Consider the following 18637-nt stretch of genomic DNA (forward strand, 5'->3'; position numbering starts at 1 on the left):
TTTTTCTTTCTCAAAACATGCCAGGCTATTGAACATCTGTAATTTTCGTGTGAAACAGTTGACAAAAAAAAACCCACTTTTAAAAGTGGTTAATATTTCATTTATTAATGATATGTAATTCTCTTCAAGGCTATGGGCATGAAAACCAGTAATTAGTGTAAAACAGTTGGGATTTGATGAAAAGGGAGCCATATTTCATAATTTTTGTATCATTTATCATTCTCAACACAAAAGTGCTGCTTAGCACTTAGGCAAGAGCCCTTTTATGGGAAAATGTGGAAGCAAAAAGGAGTTTTATGTAATCATTTGTGAAACCCAATATATCTGTTTGCAAGTCATGGGAACTTGCTTATGAGGGTTAAAATTCGGGTCCAAATGATGGTCAGAACAGACAGTATGTGTCGAGCTTAAGGGGCGTTTTAAGTGGTCATGATTTTAGATTGTGGCTTGAATTCTGATCTTTTAAGTTTTCCTCCTTAAATAAGCAATAAACGATGAAGCGAGTGCAAAAAATGTCTTCTCGTTAATGACCCGTAGAGGGTTGTACACTAATATTTGAACTGAATGGTTAGTTAATCACGTGCAAGTGATGAGAGTATTTACCAATATTACTAAAACATGTGAGTTTTAAATGAAACTAGTTCTACGTTCACATACATATTACTCAGGTTTAAGTATCAGTGTTTGACAATTTTTAGACATTTTTATACATTAAAAGTTGATTTAACCTCAATCATAACTGATTATGCAGCTGCAGATTTTAATGAGGGTGCGACATTTCACTACAAGGACTTTTATTAGGCATTAACAAAAGTAGCAGTTCCTGCTTATAACCTTAAAGCATTTTTATTAGAAATGCCTAAAAATATGATCCATGCTGCCTACAGTCTCTTTTTGTCTTCAGTTCTTATATAATCTCAGAATCTTTCGTCATTGTGAGGGTACCGCTGCAGTGTGTTTTTTACTCCTCTGAGTGCGTTTGCTCTTGCAGGCAAAGTCTAGTGTGGGTATTTGTTTTTACAGATGAATGTTTAGACTGCTCCGTCTCCCTCTCTGGACCTTCCCGCTTTCACTCGTCATCCTCTGTCCGAGCAGTCGGAGCTGTCTTGCAGTTGAAAACGTACAGGTGCTTGCACTTCATTTTCCAGGAAGGAGGAAAAGCTACAGTGCAAGACACAAACACTAAGAGAGCAACAGCCTAAATTAACTCCTTCTTCCAGGCTCATGCACCATTTGGCCAGTGACTTCTCTTTTTCTCTTGTCTCTTCCTCTTGTCTTATTTTTTGTAATGATTCTCTCCTCTGAACTTTGCCGTCATTTCGAGCTTTGGTGCGTTGCTTTGACGCAAGACGTGACTGTTGTAGGGTTAAACTCGTGTGACCTCTGCTGCTGTGAATGAACAGTGTTTGGACAGCACTCCAGCCTATCACCTCCCACATGCTCCCTTTCTGTCCCACTTTGTCTCCCTTACTGTAATTGGTGTCAGAGCCAACACTGGGATTTGGATGAGGCATGAGCTAACAATGTGAGTATGCCCTTACTTGGCTAAAGCTCCTATCTTATGACATCCTTCTTTGGAACACCTACCAGTGGACTGGCTGCAGACCTGCACTGGCCCCTTGTGTTAATCAAAGGGCATTACACCATAGCTGTCTCTCACAGTTGATGCATCTGTTCTCTAGCAGTCTGAAAAGGTGATCAAATGTTGCATAAGCGGACTCAGAGAAGCATTTGTGTTAGCTCGTTTAAGCTTTGATTCGACCAAAGATTATCGTGACTGTAGGATTCTCTTATTGTTAAACTTTTGCTGTGCTCTTTTTCAGGCTTTGTTAGACTTTTAGTCAGATGATGTGTCAACGGAAATTGAAAACCTCGCATGATTGCTATCTTGAATCTCAAACTGAAGCAAAAGCATGAAGTCAGTTTCCCCACTTTTTGCCTAAAATGACACAGAAGATTCAAGTTTTTCTCATTGTCTCTGTAAACTTGTCCTTGAAGCTCTTATATAGACTTCTGATTCATTTTCCCATTGAGAAAGAGCTATTTCCTGCTTGAGTTTCCTGCCTTTTCCTTCTACGCTGTCCACAGCTAATCTGTCCCCTGCTCATATGCATTTTTTAGAACTTCACTTCCCATTTTGCTTAGCATACAGGAAGGTTGTATCTGTTGCGGTATTGCATACAGAGTTGTTGGCTAACTGACACAGAAGCAAGTGTCTAAGTGTGACTGTCACAGAGGTTCACTGACACCCAGTGACAGCATCAGTGACATGGAAGTATCTGGACACAGACATGTGGAGGTTCTTATTCCGCACCAAAAACCGCATGCCAGAGGCAAGTAGATGCTTTTATTTCATGTGTGCGTGTTATAAACCTCCGCTTGTTGTGAAGTGGGCAGCTGCGTGTGAGTGTGGTTGGGTGAAGAATGTGCTGGGGACTTGCCGAAAGCTTTAGGGAGTGCTTGGCGTGTGTGTGTGTGTGTGTGTGCGTGCGTGCGTGCGAGTGTGCGTGTGTTGCGTGATATTTTGGGAGGGGATGAAGGGGTTTCCTCTGTGAGGGTGGATGTGAGAGTTTGCATCTTCCCAGCTGTGAAATGACAGGAAACAAAGGAGGATGTGGATGGAGGATCTTCCACCTCCTCCAACCTCAAAAATCATAAAAAATGTTATTTTTAATGCTGCTTCACTGAAGATTCTGCCTTTTCACTCAACCGGTGTAGCAAATTTAAAAGGTAGATGCTCTGTTTTTCCATCTTTGCGTTTTGGCCAAGTCATGGTATTAATGCAATCAAACTGAAACTGATCTGCAAAACCACAAAAAATATGTGTGAGGCCATGAAGTGTGAATACTCTTTTCTTTTTCATTTTTTTAATCTCCCACACACCATGTGACTTCATTTCAAAAGACAGCTGTTCCTGAGTACTCTAGATTCCGGATAACACGAGAACATTTATATATAGTTAGTCATAACGCTGAATTTCAGCTTCTTCTCTGCAACAGCTGTCATGCTTGTAAACTCAGCTCTCCTGTGTAGTTGGTTATCTAGTTATCGAGCAGGAAGGATGTGAGATCAGTTCAAGAAAAGAGGAAGTGAGAAGTAGGAGGGAAGAGAAGTTTCCTGTCACTAATGTGGCACTATTCTACCCTCTTCTCTGTGTGTGTGTGTGTGTGTGTGATTGTGTGTTAATGAGGTGTACCTGCAGCAAGCCTGTATGAAGAGGTACGAATGTACTTGTTGCAAAACCCATCATGTTTTACGTAACTCATGTTAACTGCTCCATTCAAACACTTCCTAGAACGCGTCTCATATCACCTGGATAGAGAGGGACTATGCCACTATTAGATCCCAGGTAAGCCCTCACCACCTGTGTACTGTTGCTTTTAAATCAATTCATTCTGAAGCTCCTCCCTCGCTAAACAAACATTACTTCTGCATCCTGCTTCATCCATGTCAGATTGTATTTCCTTTTTCTTTTTTTTCTCGTCTCCCCACCCTCTGGAAAATATACTCTCCCATCACAAAATTGTTAAGCAAATAACCTTTTCTGAGCACAGGCTGCAGTGCAGATTCGCTGCCAGCCAAGTAACGCTGCTCTTTGGTCAAGAGGAGTTGACTCATGCTCTATATACAGGCGCGTAATGGCTTATTCTCTCAGGTTAAAGAAGTATTTGCCGTGTAAACGGCAATAAAGTGAGCAATGGAGGAAAGTAAGAGGATCTCAAGACCACTTTACGAGCAGCTAGAGCTGTGTTAGGAGACAGGATGAGCAGGAACAGGACTGTTAAGAGGGGGAAGAGAGGAACATGCCTGGCCACAGACAGGAAAATCTCTGTCATCCAGAGGCAGTGAGTTGACTGAAATCCTCTCTGGTGTGTTGACACCGAGAGGGGACACATCATCCTCTCTCTGCCATCCTCCTCCACACTGGCCTCTGTGTTGAATTATGGGTAAAGGGAAGTGGCAGGGAGTTGGGTTCTTGAGTCTGGAAAATTACTGATAATGCAAGCAAATAAAGCGTTGGGTTATTTTAATCACATTTATTCAGGAAAGCATTTAATTGCCATTTTCTTTTTTACTTTTTCTTTATCTCTTTCTCTTTTTTGTGCTTCTTTTGAGTTTCAGTGTACTCCTGTTGCTCGCTTGCTCTCTCTCTCTCTTTCTCTCTCTCGCTCTCTCTCTCTTTCAGCCGCACACATGTGTGTGTGTGTGTGAGAGAGAGTGTGACAAGAAGTTGGGTGCAGGACTGTGAGAATATAGCAGGCTCTTCCTTCCTGCTCGCTTCGGTTCCAGTTCATTTCAGCTGCAGTCATTCACCGAAGCCACACCGGTCTAATCAGACAGACACAGAGGCAGGGAGAGAGCAAGGACCGGAGATAGAATGGAAGAGAACATGAAGATGAAGCACTGAAAGAAATGTAGCAGAAGGCCTCTGCAGTCGACTAAAGAGCAGAGGCTGAGAGACTTTTCTATATTTACCTGCAGTCCACACAACGAATCCTAACATGAAAGCACAAACGATCCTAAAGTGTGCTCTCGGTGAGATGAGGTGAGATTTGAGATGATTATATGAGAGGTAGAAGAGTGTGTACCTTGTTATGGATGAAGGTAGGATGATACAACACTCTGGGAAATGCTGAGATGGAGAAGGACAAGAGAAAGTTCAACCTGACTCGCATGCTGTCCATCTACCTGTTCAAAAAGAACAAATCCTTGACTGGCAGCCCTGCTCACTGTAACACCTACAGACCCACGGCAGCAACGGACAACGACACTGGCACTTTACCTCCGCCGCGGAACCACTGGACGGTAAAGTGACACCTCCTGATATTAACATCTCGATCAACTTTGAGTAGTTAAGTCTTCGACAGAGCGTTCAGTGGCGTCGTCGTAATGAAACTGAATTTTAAGAAAATGAGGAGAAAAGAGGGATTCATCAGCACAGCAAAGTGCAAACGAGGTTTTGTATTCACTCTTGTCGCGGTTGTTCAGAAAACAAGGTGCAACTGAAAGCCTGCTGTGTTCAGCCAACTCTGGTTTCCTGTTGTCAAATAAAGTCCCGGGCTGCAGTGGTCTGTGGTGATGGCGGTGGCTGTTGTTTTGTAGAAACTTTTAAAAAGCTGAAACAAGAGACTGCTGAAAATATGTCTTTCATCACTTCTTTGAAATATTGATTATGCAACAGTCAGCTGATTGCGCTTTATTATTTTTTGTTTGTTTCTTTGTTTCTTAAATGACTTTTAATTGCCAAGTGTAGCTTTATTCAGGATCCATGGTAATAGTGTAAACCTGAACATGCCTATAAAGGAGAAATTAGGAGCAGGACAGCCCAGATGTTCAGCTTTCTGATCCCTGAGATTTGGATTTCATAGGCAGAAGTGGGGAAAAAGTCTTTCCCCTGAAGCTGCACTGGTGAATCTAAAATTCTCCCAGCAGGGTACCTACTGTACTTTGCTTCATCACAGGGCCCGAGGTGTGAAATTCAAGGAAGATTATCAAGGGAGGGGAACACTCTTGAAAGAGAATTGCTCTTCTCTGCATCGTTGTTGTTGTTGTTGAGTTTTGGGTGAGGCTGACACCAGGTCAGCTGCGCGTGTTCATGTGGTGAAACTGTGAGCGGTGCCAGCTGGGCTCCACCCAGTTGTAAGAGTGCGCTTGCTGTGAACTTGCTTTTACACAGATCTACTTCCACTGAACATTTACACCACCAGTTCCAGTATGCTAAAAGCACATAAATGCATCGATAAGCAATTGTTTGTGCTCACATGCACATCTCACTTCTTACCATGCTTCCTCTTTTTCTGAAATGTTTTATATTGATGTGGTGCTATTTACAGCAGGAGGCACCTCCACAGGAGAACTTATCTTTGCATAAGCAAGCGGCTTGTGACATTTTTTTTGCAGCTGTGCAGTATTGCTGTCGTTCTGTGATCACTGACTGCTTTCCCTCCGTCCGTTTTATTTTCACTCTTTAGGAAGATGGAGAAATCAAAGAGATCAACATCACCCATGTGGTCAAGGAGGGTTCAGAGAAAGCTGATGCCTCTCAGTTTGAACTGCTCAAAGTCCTGGGACAGGGATCCTTTGGCAAGGTAATTCGCTTTTACTCTTTCAGTTTCTTTCTATTTTGACTACATGTCTATTTTTGTCTTCCTCCTTTGCTACTCTTACCCCCCAACCTACAAAAATCGTTGCATCTTTAATAGTGTTTTTGGTGTTTTTTTGCAGGTGTTCCTGGTACGAAAGGTGACTCCTCCTGATGCCAACCAGCTCTATGCCATGAAGGTCCTCAAGAAGGCCACACTAAAAGGTACAGCAGCGTCGGGCTTGGCTGTGGTCGTGAAATTTTAAGAATTGCTGCTTTTCTCTGTTTTGGCTTTTGGCTTCATTGACAGGAAAAAAAACCCCCAAAGAAAAGTGAGTGAGTCTTTTTTTGGGGGGGGGAAGAGCTGCACCTTTCACCTTTCCGGTAATGTTGATTTGAAATGGCTTCGTGTTTGGCAACTTCATTTTTCAAGTGGTTGTTTAGTTTCATATAAAAGGGTGTATGAATTTCCTGTAACACAAAGACAGCTTACATGCAGTGGTATGTGTGCATAGTAAGACCACCACTGCTTTCAGTGGGTTCCTATGAACAGGTGTTGTGGTCTCACCTTCTGCAAACATCGGGGCATCAGATTTCTTCTCATCGTCTCCCAAAATCACGTGGGTGGTTCTGTGCAGCTTTGCAAATTTAACGGGGACCTGTTACTCTCATTTAAATCTCCGTGTTTTTATTCTTTAACAGCTTTTCATGACTAACAGGTCAAATTCATCATTATTCGCCTTATTTTGGGTGCAGCTCCTAAGGTCACCCTCTGTCTGAAATTCGCTATTTTACATTCCTTCCCTTTTGCTTGAAGTCAGCTTTCTTCTGATTGGCTGCCCATGGTGAACAGAAGTTTTTAAGCAGCAGCTGAGTTAATCTACTGTGCTCAGAGTCGCAGTTGCATGCACAAAATCCCCAAATTTAGGTCATCATTAACATTCAGCATTGACCCCATTATTTAAAAGTTTGGCTATGCTTTAATTTGAGGATCCTCTCCTATTGCAGCCCAATGAGTCCAAGTTGAATTGTACTCTCATCAGCACCAGCATTTAGTGTGTTGTAGTACATTTACCATACTCTGTGCTTATGCACAGACACAGTATTCATTAAAGATTTATAATATCACACTAACCCTCAATCGTTGGCCTTCAGTCAGAGACCGTGTGAGGACCAAGATGGAGCGAGACATTCTGGCAGATGTCAATCACCCATTTGTTGTCAAACTGCACTATGGTGAGTCAGCCTGATGCTTTTATAAGACTCTGCTTCCCTTGCTTCCCTTCCCTCTTATTAATGTTATTTGATGTACTGACTTGATTTACTGTTTTATTACTTCAAATTCCAGAAACTTTACTCATGCTTCCTGATTTACAGTTGAACTAAATGTGAATTTGTGCATCTGTAGCATTCCAGACTGAAGGGAAGCTGTACTTGATCCTGGACTTTCTCAGAGGAGGGGATCTTTTTACTAGACTCTCAAAAGAGGTAAAAAAAGAAAAAGAAAAAAAGAAGTGACTACTTAGTGTTGTTATGCTGACCTGAGGTCAGGATTTCTTTTTCTCAGTCCTATGTCCACTCATTTATCCTATAAACTGATATGTGCTTACCCATTTATTCTGCATTGTGTCGCTCTGCGGTGTTATGCTCTCTTATTGTCTCATTTTCCTTTTCTCTGTGTGTCACATCCTCTCTCTTCTTTGTCTCCTTTGCCCCTCAGGTGATGTTCACAGAGGAGGATGTGAAGTTTTACCTAGCAGAACTGGCATTAGGACTGGACCACCTTCATAGCTTGGGTATCATTTACAGGGACCTCAAACCTGAAAAGTAAGAGAGGAAGACCAAGCGTTTTGCATGCCATGCTGCAGGAAATGTATAATGAGAAATATATATAAAAAATATGCACACAGTGCATCAGTCATAAACATCTCCAAGTTAGATTAATCCAGAAGAACAACATGCATTTCAGTGAGTGTGGGAAAAGTGTCTTCCCTGCTGCAGACCTGTAGCCACAACCCCAGACAGCAGTGATGACTTCAAAGTGCAACAATTTCCTCCTGCCGTATTTCTATTGCACTCACTGCAAAGTATTTTTTACTTGTTGAACCCTGCACCATTTTCATTAGCTTGTGTTCCCTGACTCTCTGCTGTAATTGGCACATCGGTACTTGTTATGGTACATTGCTGCCACCAGCTGTCGATGTTTGTTCCTCAGCGTGTGCTGTGCACAACACTCGATCTCATAGTATGCGTGTAAGACCCGACACTGCCGCTAATTTAAAGAGCCGGTGATTCATTTATATGTTGCTTTTTTAAATTTTGGTGCTTTTGAATGCTAACATGTTGTATTGAAACTGAAACATGTTTTTATAACTTTGACCACCACATACGGACTGCTATATTAGACTTCAGTTGTTTTTAAGGGTACCTAATGATCCGGCAGCCGAATGTACTTTGACACCAAGACATACTACAACTGAGCAAAGCATACAGCGAAGAAAAGTTTACTTTGTACAATCCAGATGGGTAAAATGTTCAGACCCTGTAAGATTTTAGTTTGTCTTATATGTGACATTGTTTTCTCCTAGCATTCTTCTGGATGAGGAGGGACACATCAAACTCACAGGTGAGCCTCCTTGTTTCTTCTTTTACATCTACCTCTCACTATTCATTTTACACACACACTTTCCTTTCCTCTACCACATTGACCTTGATTCACAGCAGTGACGGCTTTATCTAGCTCTCCATAACATCCTTTATATGTTCCCCAAGTTAATTATAATACTTTATCTTGAATATCTGTGATAAACCTCTTTAGAATCTCTTAACCTCAACCAGAGGAAACTAATGATAATTAAGAAGTCGCCTTAACAGAGCTCTTGTGGGAAAACTGTTTCATGTTAAAGCTTTTTGTAGCTATTATCGTGTAGCTCTATAATGAGTATGATGCGGGTCCTTGGTTAATGTGTTGTGGTGTGTTTTCAGATTTCGGCCTGTGTAAAGAAGCCATTGATCATGAGAAGAAAGCTTATTCCTTCTGTGGCACTGTGGAGTACATGGCACCAGAGGTCGTGAACAGGCAGGGACACACCCACAGCGCCGACTGGTGGTCGTTCGGGGTACTAATGGTAAGGAGGAAAAAACGTACTGGCTGAGGGTAAATATTACGTAAATAAGTATGCTGATTACCTTTTTTTGTGTTTTCTCTCCCAGTTTGAGATGCTGACGGGAGCGTTGCCATTTCAAGGGAAGGACCGCAAAGAAACCATGAATCTCATTCTGAAGTGAGTACCACCTGGATTCAAGAACATCCATTCATTTTTTTTTTCTTTTAACTACTCACTCATGTCCATCAGCAAAAGCGTGTGAGTGGGCTAGAGCCTATTCCACCTCACTTTGGGCGAGAGATGTGGGCTACACCTTGGACAGGAAGCTGGTAAATTACAGGGCTAACACAGTTAGACAGCTGAGCAGGCACATTCACAACTACATCTGAAGTCAATTTACAAGTTTCTCTCAAACGTTTTCTGGCACGCCCCCCATTTGTAGGCTGAAAAAAGTATTTATTTTTTTTTCCCTCGCTCAGGAATGCCTTTTACCAACTTATTTTAATTCAGCTGTTTTCCCAGATTGTCCATGCCCATCCTGCATAGGCGGTCAGGTGGGGTATGACGTCCTAAACAGGCCCACAGCTTAAGAGCTAACCTGGAGAATAAATTTGCAGGCACATGGAGAACATGGAAAAACTCAATTCAACACAAAAACCTGTTGCCAAATGTACTTATTCCAACATATTCCAACTGCCTCATTCTATATCCGGTGCAATAATTAAAGCTGGAAGCCCTCTTTGTGTGTTTGTGCAGGGCTCGTCTTGGAATGCCTCAGTTCCTGAGTGCAGAGGCCCAATCTTTGCTCAGGGCTTTGTTCAAAAGGAACCCTGCCAACAGACTGGGTTAGTATCAGCTCTGGAACATGACTTTGACAAACGACGGTACACACTCTATCTGATTTCATAGGGAAAGGCTGTGCTTTATGTTGGTTTGTAGCTTTCTATTGTGATTGATTCTGTTTGATGTTTTACAGGATCTGGTGCCGATGGCGCTGAGGAGATTAAGCGGCACGGTTTCTTCTCCACCATAGACTGGAATGTGAGTTCTGTTTGATTACATATGTTTTTGAATTTATAGCAACCATCACAGGTGGCATTCAGAACTTCAACTGCACAGCGTGAGTTAAGCTTCTTTATTCCTTTTTAGAAACTCTTCCGAAAAGAAGTAAAGCCTCCGTTCAGACCAGCGGTCGCACGTCCAGATGACACTTTCTACTTCGACTCCGAGTTCACTTCCCGCACACCTAAAGGTCGGAAATCAAAAATCAATACACATATTTTTTATTTAAAGGAGACACAGCAACATTGGGATGCACTAACATATTTGTGATTAGCTGTGCTTGTCAATAATACATCAATGTGAAGTTTTTATAGCAGTGCCTTTTTTGTTTTCTAACAGTACTGCAATAAACCTGTCTGTTTTTCCGAAGCCTTTATTTTTATTTATTATCCTGCAGACTCCCCTGGTGTACCCCCCAGTGCTGGAGCTCACCAGCTCTTCAGAGGCTTCAGCTTTGTTGCATCAACTCTGTTAGAGGAGGATGGTTCATCAGAGCCAGTGCAGGCCCCACCACATCCAGTGGTTCAGGTCAGTAGCTATTCACTCTTGGGATAGATAAATACTGGATACTGGAGCCTGTTCTGGCAGGACACAAAGGAAACAGAGAAATTGCCCCTATGACTCCTTTGGCGACAGTGGGAGGGAAAAAAACTCCCCTCTAACAGGAAGAAGCCTCCAACAGAACCGGGCTCAGGGAGGGGCAGCCATCTGCTGCGACTGGTTGGAGGTGATGGGAGGAAGTTAGGTTAACTGGTCATTTAGAGTGTCCAGTCAACTAAGTGCATGTCTTTGGACCCTGGGAGGAAGTCGGAGTACCTGGAAAGAACAAACACATGACATGGGAAGAAATTGCAAACACCACACAGAAATTCCCCGGCTAGATGGTGGTGAGGCAACAGTGCCAACCACCACACACTGTGCTGCCCGCAGCATGATCAACAGTAACTCGACACACTAAAACTGAACAATGGATGATTATAATAACATTGGCTGGTGTGATGAGTGTGAATTCAAACAGTAGGGTTTGGCACACTTCAGGCCCCTTACTTATTCTCACATTGTATCCATCTTCTGATGGCTGTTTCCAGCAGGAAAACAAACCACATCACAAAGCTCAAATAATCTCAAACTGGTTTTCTGAACATGACAGTGAGTTCACTGTACTCAAATGGCCTCCACTGTCATCAGATCTCAATCCAATAGAGCATCTGTGCACTCGAAAATTTGCAACATGGGTGTGCAGCTGTGAGATGCTTTCATGTCACTATGAACTAAAACTGCTGAGGAATGTTTTCAGTTCCTTGTTGACTCTATGCTATGAAGAACTAAAGCGTTTCTGAAAGTAAAAGGGAAGTGAGCCTAGTAATTAGTACCTGTTGAAGTGGTTGGTGAATATGCCCATGTACTGTAATCTAAAGGTGTGGACAAAGTTATTTCAGTGTGTTATATTTCTGTCGGGTTCTGACTGCTGATGGCATGAAAGAAAGACAGATTGAGTGTGTACGGTGTGCGAAAGGCAGACAGGAACAAGATTAGAAAGAAACGACTCAAATGAGGTACACGGCTTCAAATCTTGTGTAATGCCTGGCAAAAGCAGTTTTTCTACTGTGTGTGTGGTAGATTTGAAGAGACACTTTGACAAAGAGGAAGAAATTGACTCCAGAAATAGATTTCATCCCCTTCCCCAACATCATCAACCTCCCCCCACATCAGCTCTTGTCAGTCCGTCACTCCTCCAACGCTCATCACAATTTCAAATCTTCCTCTGCAGCAACTACATGGGAAAAACGTCCTTTTCAGCGATGGCTACGTACTGAAGGAAGATATAGGGATGGGCTCTTTCTCCGTCTGTAAACGTTGTATCCACAAAGCCACCAACACTGAATACGCTGTCAAGGTATGAACACATAAACACACACACAGGGAAAAGTTAGCTTGTGGATACAGGACAGCAAAATCTAACAAATATGTTTTTCAGTAGTGCTTCAGTAAAAGAAGGAGGAAAATATGTAGCCTTTCAAAAACATGATCTTAATGCCGTTGTTGTGCTTTTGATTTGCAGATGATTGACAAGACTAGCACAGACCCCTCTGAGGAAATAGAGATTCTGCTTAGATATGGACAGCACCCTAACATCATAACACTCAAGGATGTGGGTCTAAACACGCACTCTGTCTGACAACTTTTGTTCGCCTTGGGTGTTGAGTGTAACAAGACTCGCTGATGTTTGTTTGTCTTTCTGTCGCAGGTGTACGACAACGGTAAGCAGGTGTTCATGGTGACGGAGCTGATGCGTGGAGGAGAGCTGCTGGATCGGATCCTCAAGCAGAAGTTCTTTTCGGAGAGAGAGGCCAGCGCTGTGCTGCACACTATCACCAAGACTGTAGAGTACCTCCACTCACAAGGGGTGAGGACCACTAGGACTTTCAGTCCTGTTTTATATGTGTTTTGTCTAAGGAGCTTGGAAAGAAAAGCATCTGGACTTCTTTGAGTTGCTTGAAGACGTTTCACCTCTCACCCGAGAAGCTTCTTCAGTTCTAAGGTCAAATGGTGGAGAGTCCCAGATTGAAATCCTAGGGGAGTGTCCCCCCCAAGAGGGTCATGAACCCCCTTGTTGATCCTCTACCTAATCACACGAGCCAAGGTGTGAAAACGGGTGTAGGTCACAATCAGCCAAGGTTTCGGGTGAACCCGCTGTGAAACCTAGCCCCACCCTATCATGTGATTTTCTGAGGTCAAATGGTCAAATCTATTGAACCTGTTCTTTTATTCTGAAATGGTAAACCTGTGAAGCACACAATGTTTTTTTTATTATTATTTTCTGGAGCTGTATTTTAGCAATAGTGTTTTATCAAAATAACTACTGTGAAATAGCTCAGTTTTTTAGAAATATTAGTTAAGGTGTTATTAGAGTTTACTTATTTGATGGGGTTTTTTTGCATTTTAAAAAAACTGTTGAATATTAGTGCCTTTGAAAACCAGGCTAAAGTCTTTAATTTCCTTTTTCTTTTTACTTTTTTATGTTTCCTGATGTTTAATAATTTGCAACACGTCTACTTTTGTTTACTTTTTATGAATTTTCAGCTTGAAGATGTCAAACTGTGTTCGTCTTTTTAATTATTTTGGTTTAGTAACAACACATAGGGGAATACTCGCTCGTGGCACCTCGGTACAGAATTAAACTTCTGATTAGAGTTCAATCGCAATCCACACAGGGTTATCGCCACAGCCTAAAGACAGAAAAGTTTCCCAGGTTGTGTCACACTATTTTGGCTGATTGTTGGATTTTCTCTGTATTATTTTAGGGTCTTTATCTTACAATACAAAACACCTTGAGGCGATTGTTGTTGGTGTTATATAAATAAAACTGAATTGAGTTGAATAAAATTGAAAATAATTTATAGAAGGCATTTTTAAAGCAGATAAAAATTGGGGAAAAATTCCACCCAAGAGTGTTTCCTGCCACTTTCCTTTTTTTTTTTTTTTTCTTTTTTTTTTTAATCCTAATTATCTTCCTCCCTCCCACTCTTACTCTCTTGTGTTTCAGGTAGTGCACAGAGACCTGAAGCCCAGCAACATCCTCTATGTCGACGAGTCGGGGAATCCCGAGTCAATCAGAATCTGTGACTTTGGCTTCGCTAAGCAACTGCGTGCCAACAATGGCCTGCTAATGACCCCGTGCTATACTGCTAACTTTGTAGCTCCTGAGGTGAGCAGGTCACATGTGCGCTCGCATGTCATACTCACAAAGGTCAAGGTTCCCCCAGTTATTGTGATATATAGTAATATGTGATTCCCTCCGACTCTGCTATAGGTGTTGAAGCGTCAGGGCTATGATGAGGGATGTGACATCTGGAGTCTCGGGGTTTTGCTGTACACCATGCTGGCTGGGTTAGTAGCAACACTTGAAATCATTCGTTGAACATATTTTGTTCTCTCTCATTATTCTTTGCATTAACCTTACCGTCTGTCTACTTTTGTTCTCACCAGTTTCACTCCATTTGCCAACGGACCTGAAGACACTCCAAATGAAATCCTGAACAGGATAGGCCACGGCCACTTCAGTCTGACTGGTGGTAACTGGGACTCCGTGTCTGATGCCGCCAAGGTAGTCAATATTTGTCAGACAACTCTTTTACTCCCTTGAAAGGATTTTGCTTTGTATTTGCGTCAACCTACAAGTTTTCCATAATATTATTACTTGGCTTTTTCTAGGACCTGGTGTCCAAGATGCTTCACGTTGACCCCCATCAGAGACTGACTGCTAAGCAGGTTCTCAAACACCCATGGATTGTCCGCAGAGACAAGTTGCCCAACAGCCAGCTCCCACACCAGGACCCCAAACTGGTCAAGGTAACAGAACTGGATATATATATATTTCTCACCTGGAATCAGGTTAAAGGAATTCATTGATTCATTGAAGTTTTAGTAGTTGAAACTCAACATGTAGAATGGTTTTATATCATATCAGTTGCTTTTAGTGTCGCCAAAATACAGATATGATTGCACACTGCAGTATACTTGCATCGTGTGTTGCATTGTCGATTAGAAAACACAAAACAAGCGTGTTTTGCATTGCAGTAAATCAGACGACATATCAGCAATTCATACTCACATCTGGGCTGCAATCGTGATGTTGCTCTTTATGTGCAGGGTGCAATGGCAGCTACCTACTCCGCCCTGAAGAACTCACAACCTACTCCAGAGCTCAAGCCCATTGAGAGCTCCTTCCTTGCTCAGAGGCGTGTCAAGAAACTTCCCTCCACCTCTCTGTAGAGACTCTGAACAGCCAATCAGGTCACAGGAGTCTGATCAAAACCACACCTCCTGGCTCCAAACCACCCAGTCAGCTTGCTCGGGGACTTGGTGTCGACACGCCAATACCAGCCAAGGAACACCGACTGTGGTCCTGCCCCCATCTTGTGACATCAGTTGTCCCGCTCTAGCTATCATCCTCCTTGTGTGGGCTCGGCAGCTGCAGCTGTTAGCCGATCTCCTTGACTATCAAAATATCATGACGATGGATGGGGGCAATGAGGGCGAAAAAAAATACAAAAAAAATTTTAAAAATGGGTGCAGGTTTTTTGGCAGATGTGTTGGCGCCGTGTGGGTGTTTGTGCGAGTGTGTGAGCGTGTTTGTGCATGACCCACTACAGAGTCGATGCAGCCCTGTTTTTGATAGTGACAATGAAAGTTTTCTCTTCTCATCTTTGCTGTAATTGGTTGTCATTCTTGCTGCACGCCTATCCATCTGCCTGTTTTTTGTTTTTTTTGCCGTCTGTCCGTTCTTTTTGTAGGGTTTTTGAGCTTCGTATTAGCGGTTGTGCTGCCAATTCAACCTGTGCCGACAGCACAAAACCACAGTACTGTCCAAACTGCTGTTAAATGTTTCTCAGAGAACGTTATTGATATGAATATTAAAACATTTTTGCCATAAATGCCTCTTTGGCTTTGGTACAGCCAGAATATGTGCATTCTAGAAAATGTCAGTTGCTGATGTTTTGGTTAGTGTCAATCTATGCTTGCGTTTTGTTTTATGGAGAGTGTGTGCGGACGCGTGCGTGTGTGTGTGGGCGTGTGTGTCAGTTGCATGACTTGCAGTGTGTGTCTGTACTGTCTCGCGGGATGCTGCAGAGTCATGTGCATGGTCCGGTGATGTGGCTTTCTCGTTTCGCTCCTATTCCTCTTCTCTGCTTGGTCAATCTGCTGGCAACCATTTGAGATGTCTGTTATTTTTATTACTATAAAAACTAGTAACATAGATGGCTTTCTGTGAAAGAAACCCTGCCCAAGGAACAATGTGGCATGTTAAAAATTCTATATTTGCATTGTTTTCTTTTTTTTAGTTGTTATCACTGTGTTTCTTGGATAATGCCTATTGAATACTGTTTCCTGTGTTGGTTGTTTTTGCTGTCGATTGTTTTGTTTTTTTTCTCTTTATCCAAAGAAAGTAGTGATTTAAAATAGTGAAAGACATGCTGAGCACATCACAGCCTGTGGACTTGATGCCGCACAGGTCTCTTCTTCTGTTTAATAAGTCAGGGCTGGCTGCTGTCTTTATGGAAATAAGCACTTGTTAAAATCTCTGTCAAATCACTGGTTATAATGTCACACAGACTTGCCCTTATTGTGGATTATCTTTTTTTCATTCATTATATTGGAATTCCATTTGTTGATTATCCGACTCGTTAGTATTTTATTGACACTGAATACGAGGCCTAGAGTTAAAGGTGTCTCAGTGTAAGCTTCTCCACGGAGTAGGTCCTGCTTTTAGCTCAGTGCCTAGGCCTACAGGTGAGGCGGAATGTCTTGCATGGAAAGCACACCGTAAGGATAAGAAGATGCTGTGCATGTGTAGAAGGAAAGACCTGTGTGGCTTAAGAATCTATGAAGCAGCTGTCTTACCTCAAAAGAAATCAAAGTTATATTATAATTCTTGTTTGGTGGCAAAAATCTCCCTCCTTTGTCAAAATTTATGGTAAGATGTTATTGTATGATAAAGATGAAGATTTTTATATCTTACAATATTAAAAATTGAGTTGCTATGACAAAGTGTCTGTCTTGCTTTATTGTTTTTTTATAACTTGTATCTTTTTGGGACATTCAAGTGTATAAAAAACACAATTCCCAGATATAGAAATATGAAAAAGAACACATAATACTGTAAGATCAGTAGTACTTCTTATAACTAATAATTCTTTATGCATACAGTTTTTGGTGAGTAGCTGTTTTTCATTCACAAACAAGTATTGGTGCTGGTTTGGTTTTCTTTTCCTGGGTTGGATCCAGGAACCATCACTTGGTTATGCTGCTGTTGGCTCAGGCAGCTGACTTCCTTACACTGAGTACTTCTCCACTCCCGTCTTCTCACTCCCCAGTTGTTTATACAAGAAAACTGCACCCAATTAAAATGTCATCTCTCTCTCATAATTTGTGCCCTGAACCATCCCTCACTTATGCTGCGATAGGCCTACGTTGCTGGGGGGGGCTCCCATGATGCACTGAGTGTTTCTTCTTCACTCTTCTCTTTCCACACTGTGTGTTTATAAACCATTTTGCATTTAATTATCAGTAACTACTAAAGTCTGACTCTCTCTCCTATAGTTCGCCTTTTGTCCTGTCTCCCTCTGTTCCTTTCTCATTTCCCTCACCCCCATCTGGTCGCGCTAGACGGCCGGACCTTCCATGAGCCTTGCTCTGCCAGAGGTTTCTTCCTGTTAAAAGGGAGGTTTTCCTTCCCATTGTCATCACGTGCTTATTCATAGGGGGTTATGTGATTGTTGGGGGTTTCTTTCTAATGTTATAGATACCTTACCATCAATGTTCCCTCTAAGCTGCGCGCTTGCGCAATTGCGCACTGCTGGCACGGTCTCTGCGCACTGAAAAAAAAATCTAACCTGAATTGAAATTAAAACTAATACTTTAACAATTCTGTTTTGCAGTGTTAGTAAGTTACTGGCTGCTCCCATATGGGATTAGAACGATGCCACCTTATCCCATAGTCCAGCCAATAATGCGATTCACATTTGTATATATGCAGCTAATCAACGTGGTTGACAGGCTATGACAGCGTCCTTATGTGCCGACACCGGTGTTTTAGCTAGCAAAGCGGCGTGGCTGATGTGGAGTGAAGCCACGTTAATGACAACGTGTACAACCATTGGAGATGTGAGCAGGACAGACGGAACAATTGACGGGAAAAGTGTGGACTTTATACCAGTTTTTAAATTGTGTTGATAGGCCACGTAAAACCAGAGTTATGATAAAATTATATGCAATGTTTGGTTTTCTTCCGGAATACTATCGTTGTTTATATTTACTGCGGGAAGAAACGGTAAAAACGGCGTTTTATAAGGAAAACCTCAAAAGCGCTCTCCGCCTGTGAGCAAAAACGAAACCAAAAAAAACCCCACCCTTTCCTATTGGTCGAAAAATGTACCATGTCGACCAATCAAAAAATGATATGGCAACATGGCATTTAATTGTTTAGGAAGGGGGAAGTTTTAGGAGTGACGGCGGTGTTTTGAGATGTGAGAGATTTGCGACGTTTAGCGCAAATCTTGTGTAGTTAGTGTGTAGTGTAGTCAATAGTTTTGTTGTGCGTGTCAGAACAATGAGGCGACTGCTGAATGTTACAGGAGTGATACATCTCCTGTTGTCAGGCCTGCAGGTATCAGGCTGTTGTTCTCCTTTATCTCATAGTGGACAGAAATTATCTTTTGGAGTGGCACAAATGATTTGTGTGGCATCAAATTTGATGCAGAACAGCTGATTGCTCTGTAAATAGTTTGAAATGTTTATTTAAAAAAACGCCTTGGCTGCATTTTTAGGTAAACAACTGCAAAAAACTTTGTTTGCATAACTCAGTTACTTTTTTGAAGAAGTA

General features: G+C 42.1%; 1 protein-coding gene across 4 annotated transcripts in view; it reads left to right on the plus strand.

Moving 5' to 3' along the window:
- Positions 1–16789, plus strand: part of rps6ka1 (ribosomal protein S6 kinase a, polypeptide 1) — a 53327-nt gene extending 36538 nt beyond the window's left edge. For 2 of the 4 annotated variants that reach the window (XM_063499880.1, XM_063499882.1), the window contains exons 3-22: positions 5973–6089; positions 6226–6307; positions 7238–7318; positions 7491–7570; positions 7803–7909; positions 8671–8708; positions 9068–9210; positions 9296–9366; positions 9946–10034; positions 10166–10230; positions 10339–10441; positions 10649–10779; positions 12023–12148; positions 12314–12403; positions 12500–12658; positions 13799–13960; positions 14066–14142; positions 14242–14359; positions 14467–14604; positions 14905–16789. In XM_063499880.1, the coding sequence (XP_063355950.1) occupies positions 5973–6089; positions 6226–6307; positions 7238–7318; positions 7491–7570; positions 7803–7909; positions 8671–8708; positions 9068–9210; positions 9296–9366; positions 9946–10034; positions 10166–10230; positions 10339–10441; positions 10649–10779; positions 12023–12148; positions 12314–12403; positions 12500–12658; positions 13799–13960; positions 14066–14142; positions 14242–14359; positions 14467–14604; positions 14905–15027 (2100 nt within the window). In that variant the 3' untranslated portion in view covers positions 15028–16789. Of the gene's footprint in view, positions 1–2233; positions 2334–3295; positions 3350–4324; positions 4807–5972; positions 6090–6225; positions 6308–7237; positions 7319–7490; positions 7571–7802; positions 7910–8670; positions 8709–9067; positions 9211–9295; positions 9367–9945; positions 10035–10165; positions 10231–10338; positions 10442–10648; positions 10780–12022; positions 12149–12313; positions 12404–12499; positions 12659–13798; positions 13961–14065; positions 14143–14241; positions 14360–14466; positions 14605–14904 lie in introns of those variants that run through there. The other 2 variants (XM_063499883.1, XM_063499881.1) reach the window with 2 other exon arrangements.
- The last annotated feature ends 1848 nt before the right edge of the window (positions 16790–18637 follow it).

This window comes from Pelmatolapia mariae, linkage group LG16_19, assembly GCF_036321145.2.
Source record: "Pelmatolapia mariae isolate MD_Pm_ZW linkage group LG16_19, Pm_UMD_F_2, whole genome shotgun sequence".
In the NCBI taxonomy this organism is placed as follows: domain Eukaryota; kingdom Metazoa; phylum Chordata; class Actinopteri; order Cichliformes; family Cichlidae; genus Pelmatolapia; species Pelmatolapia mariae.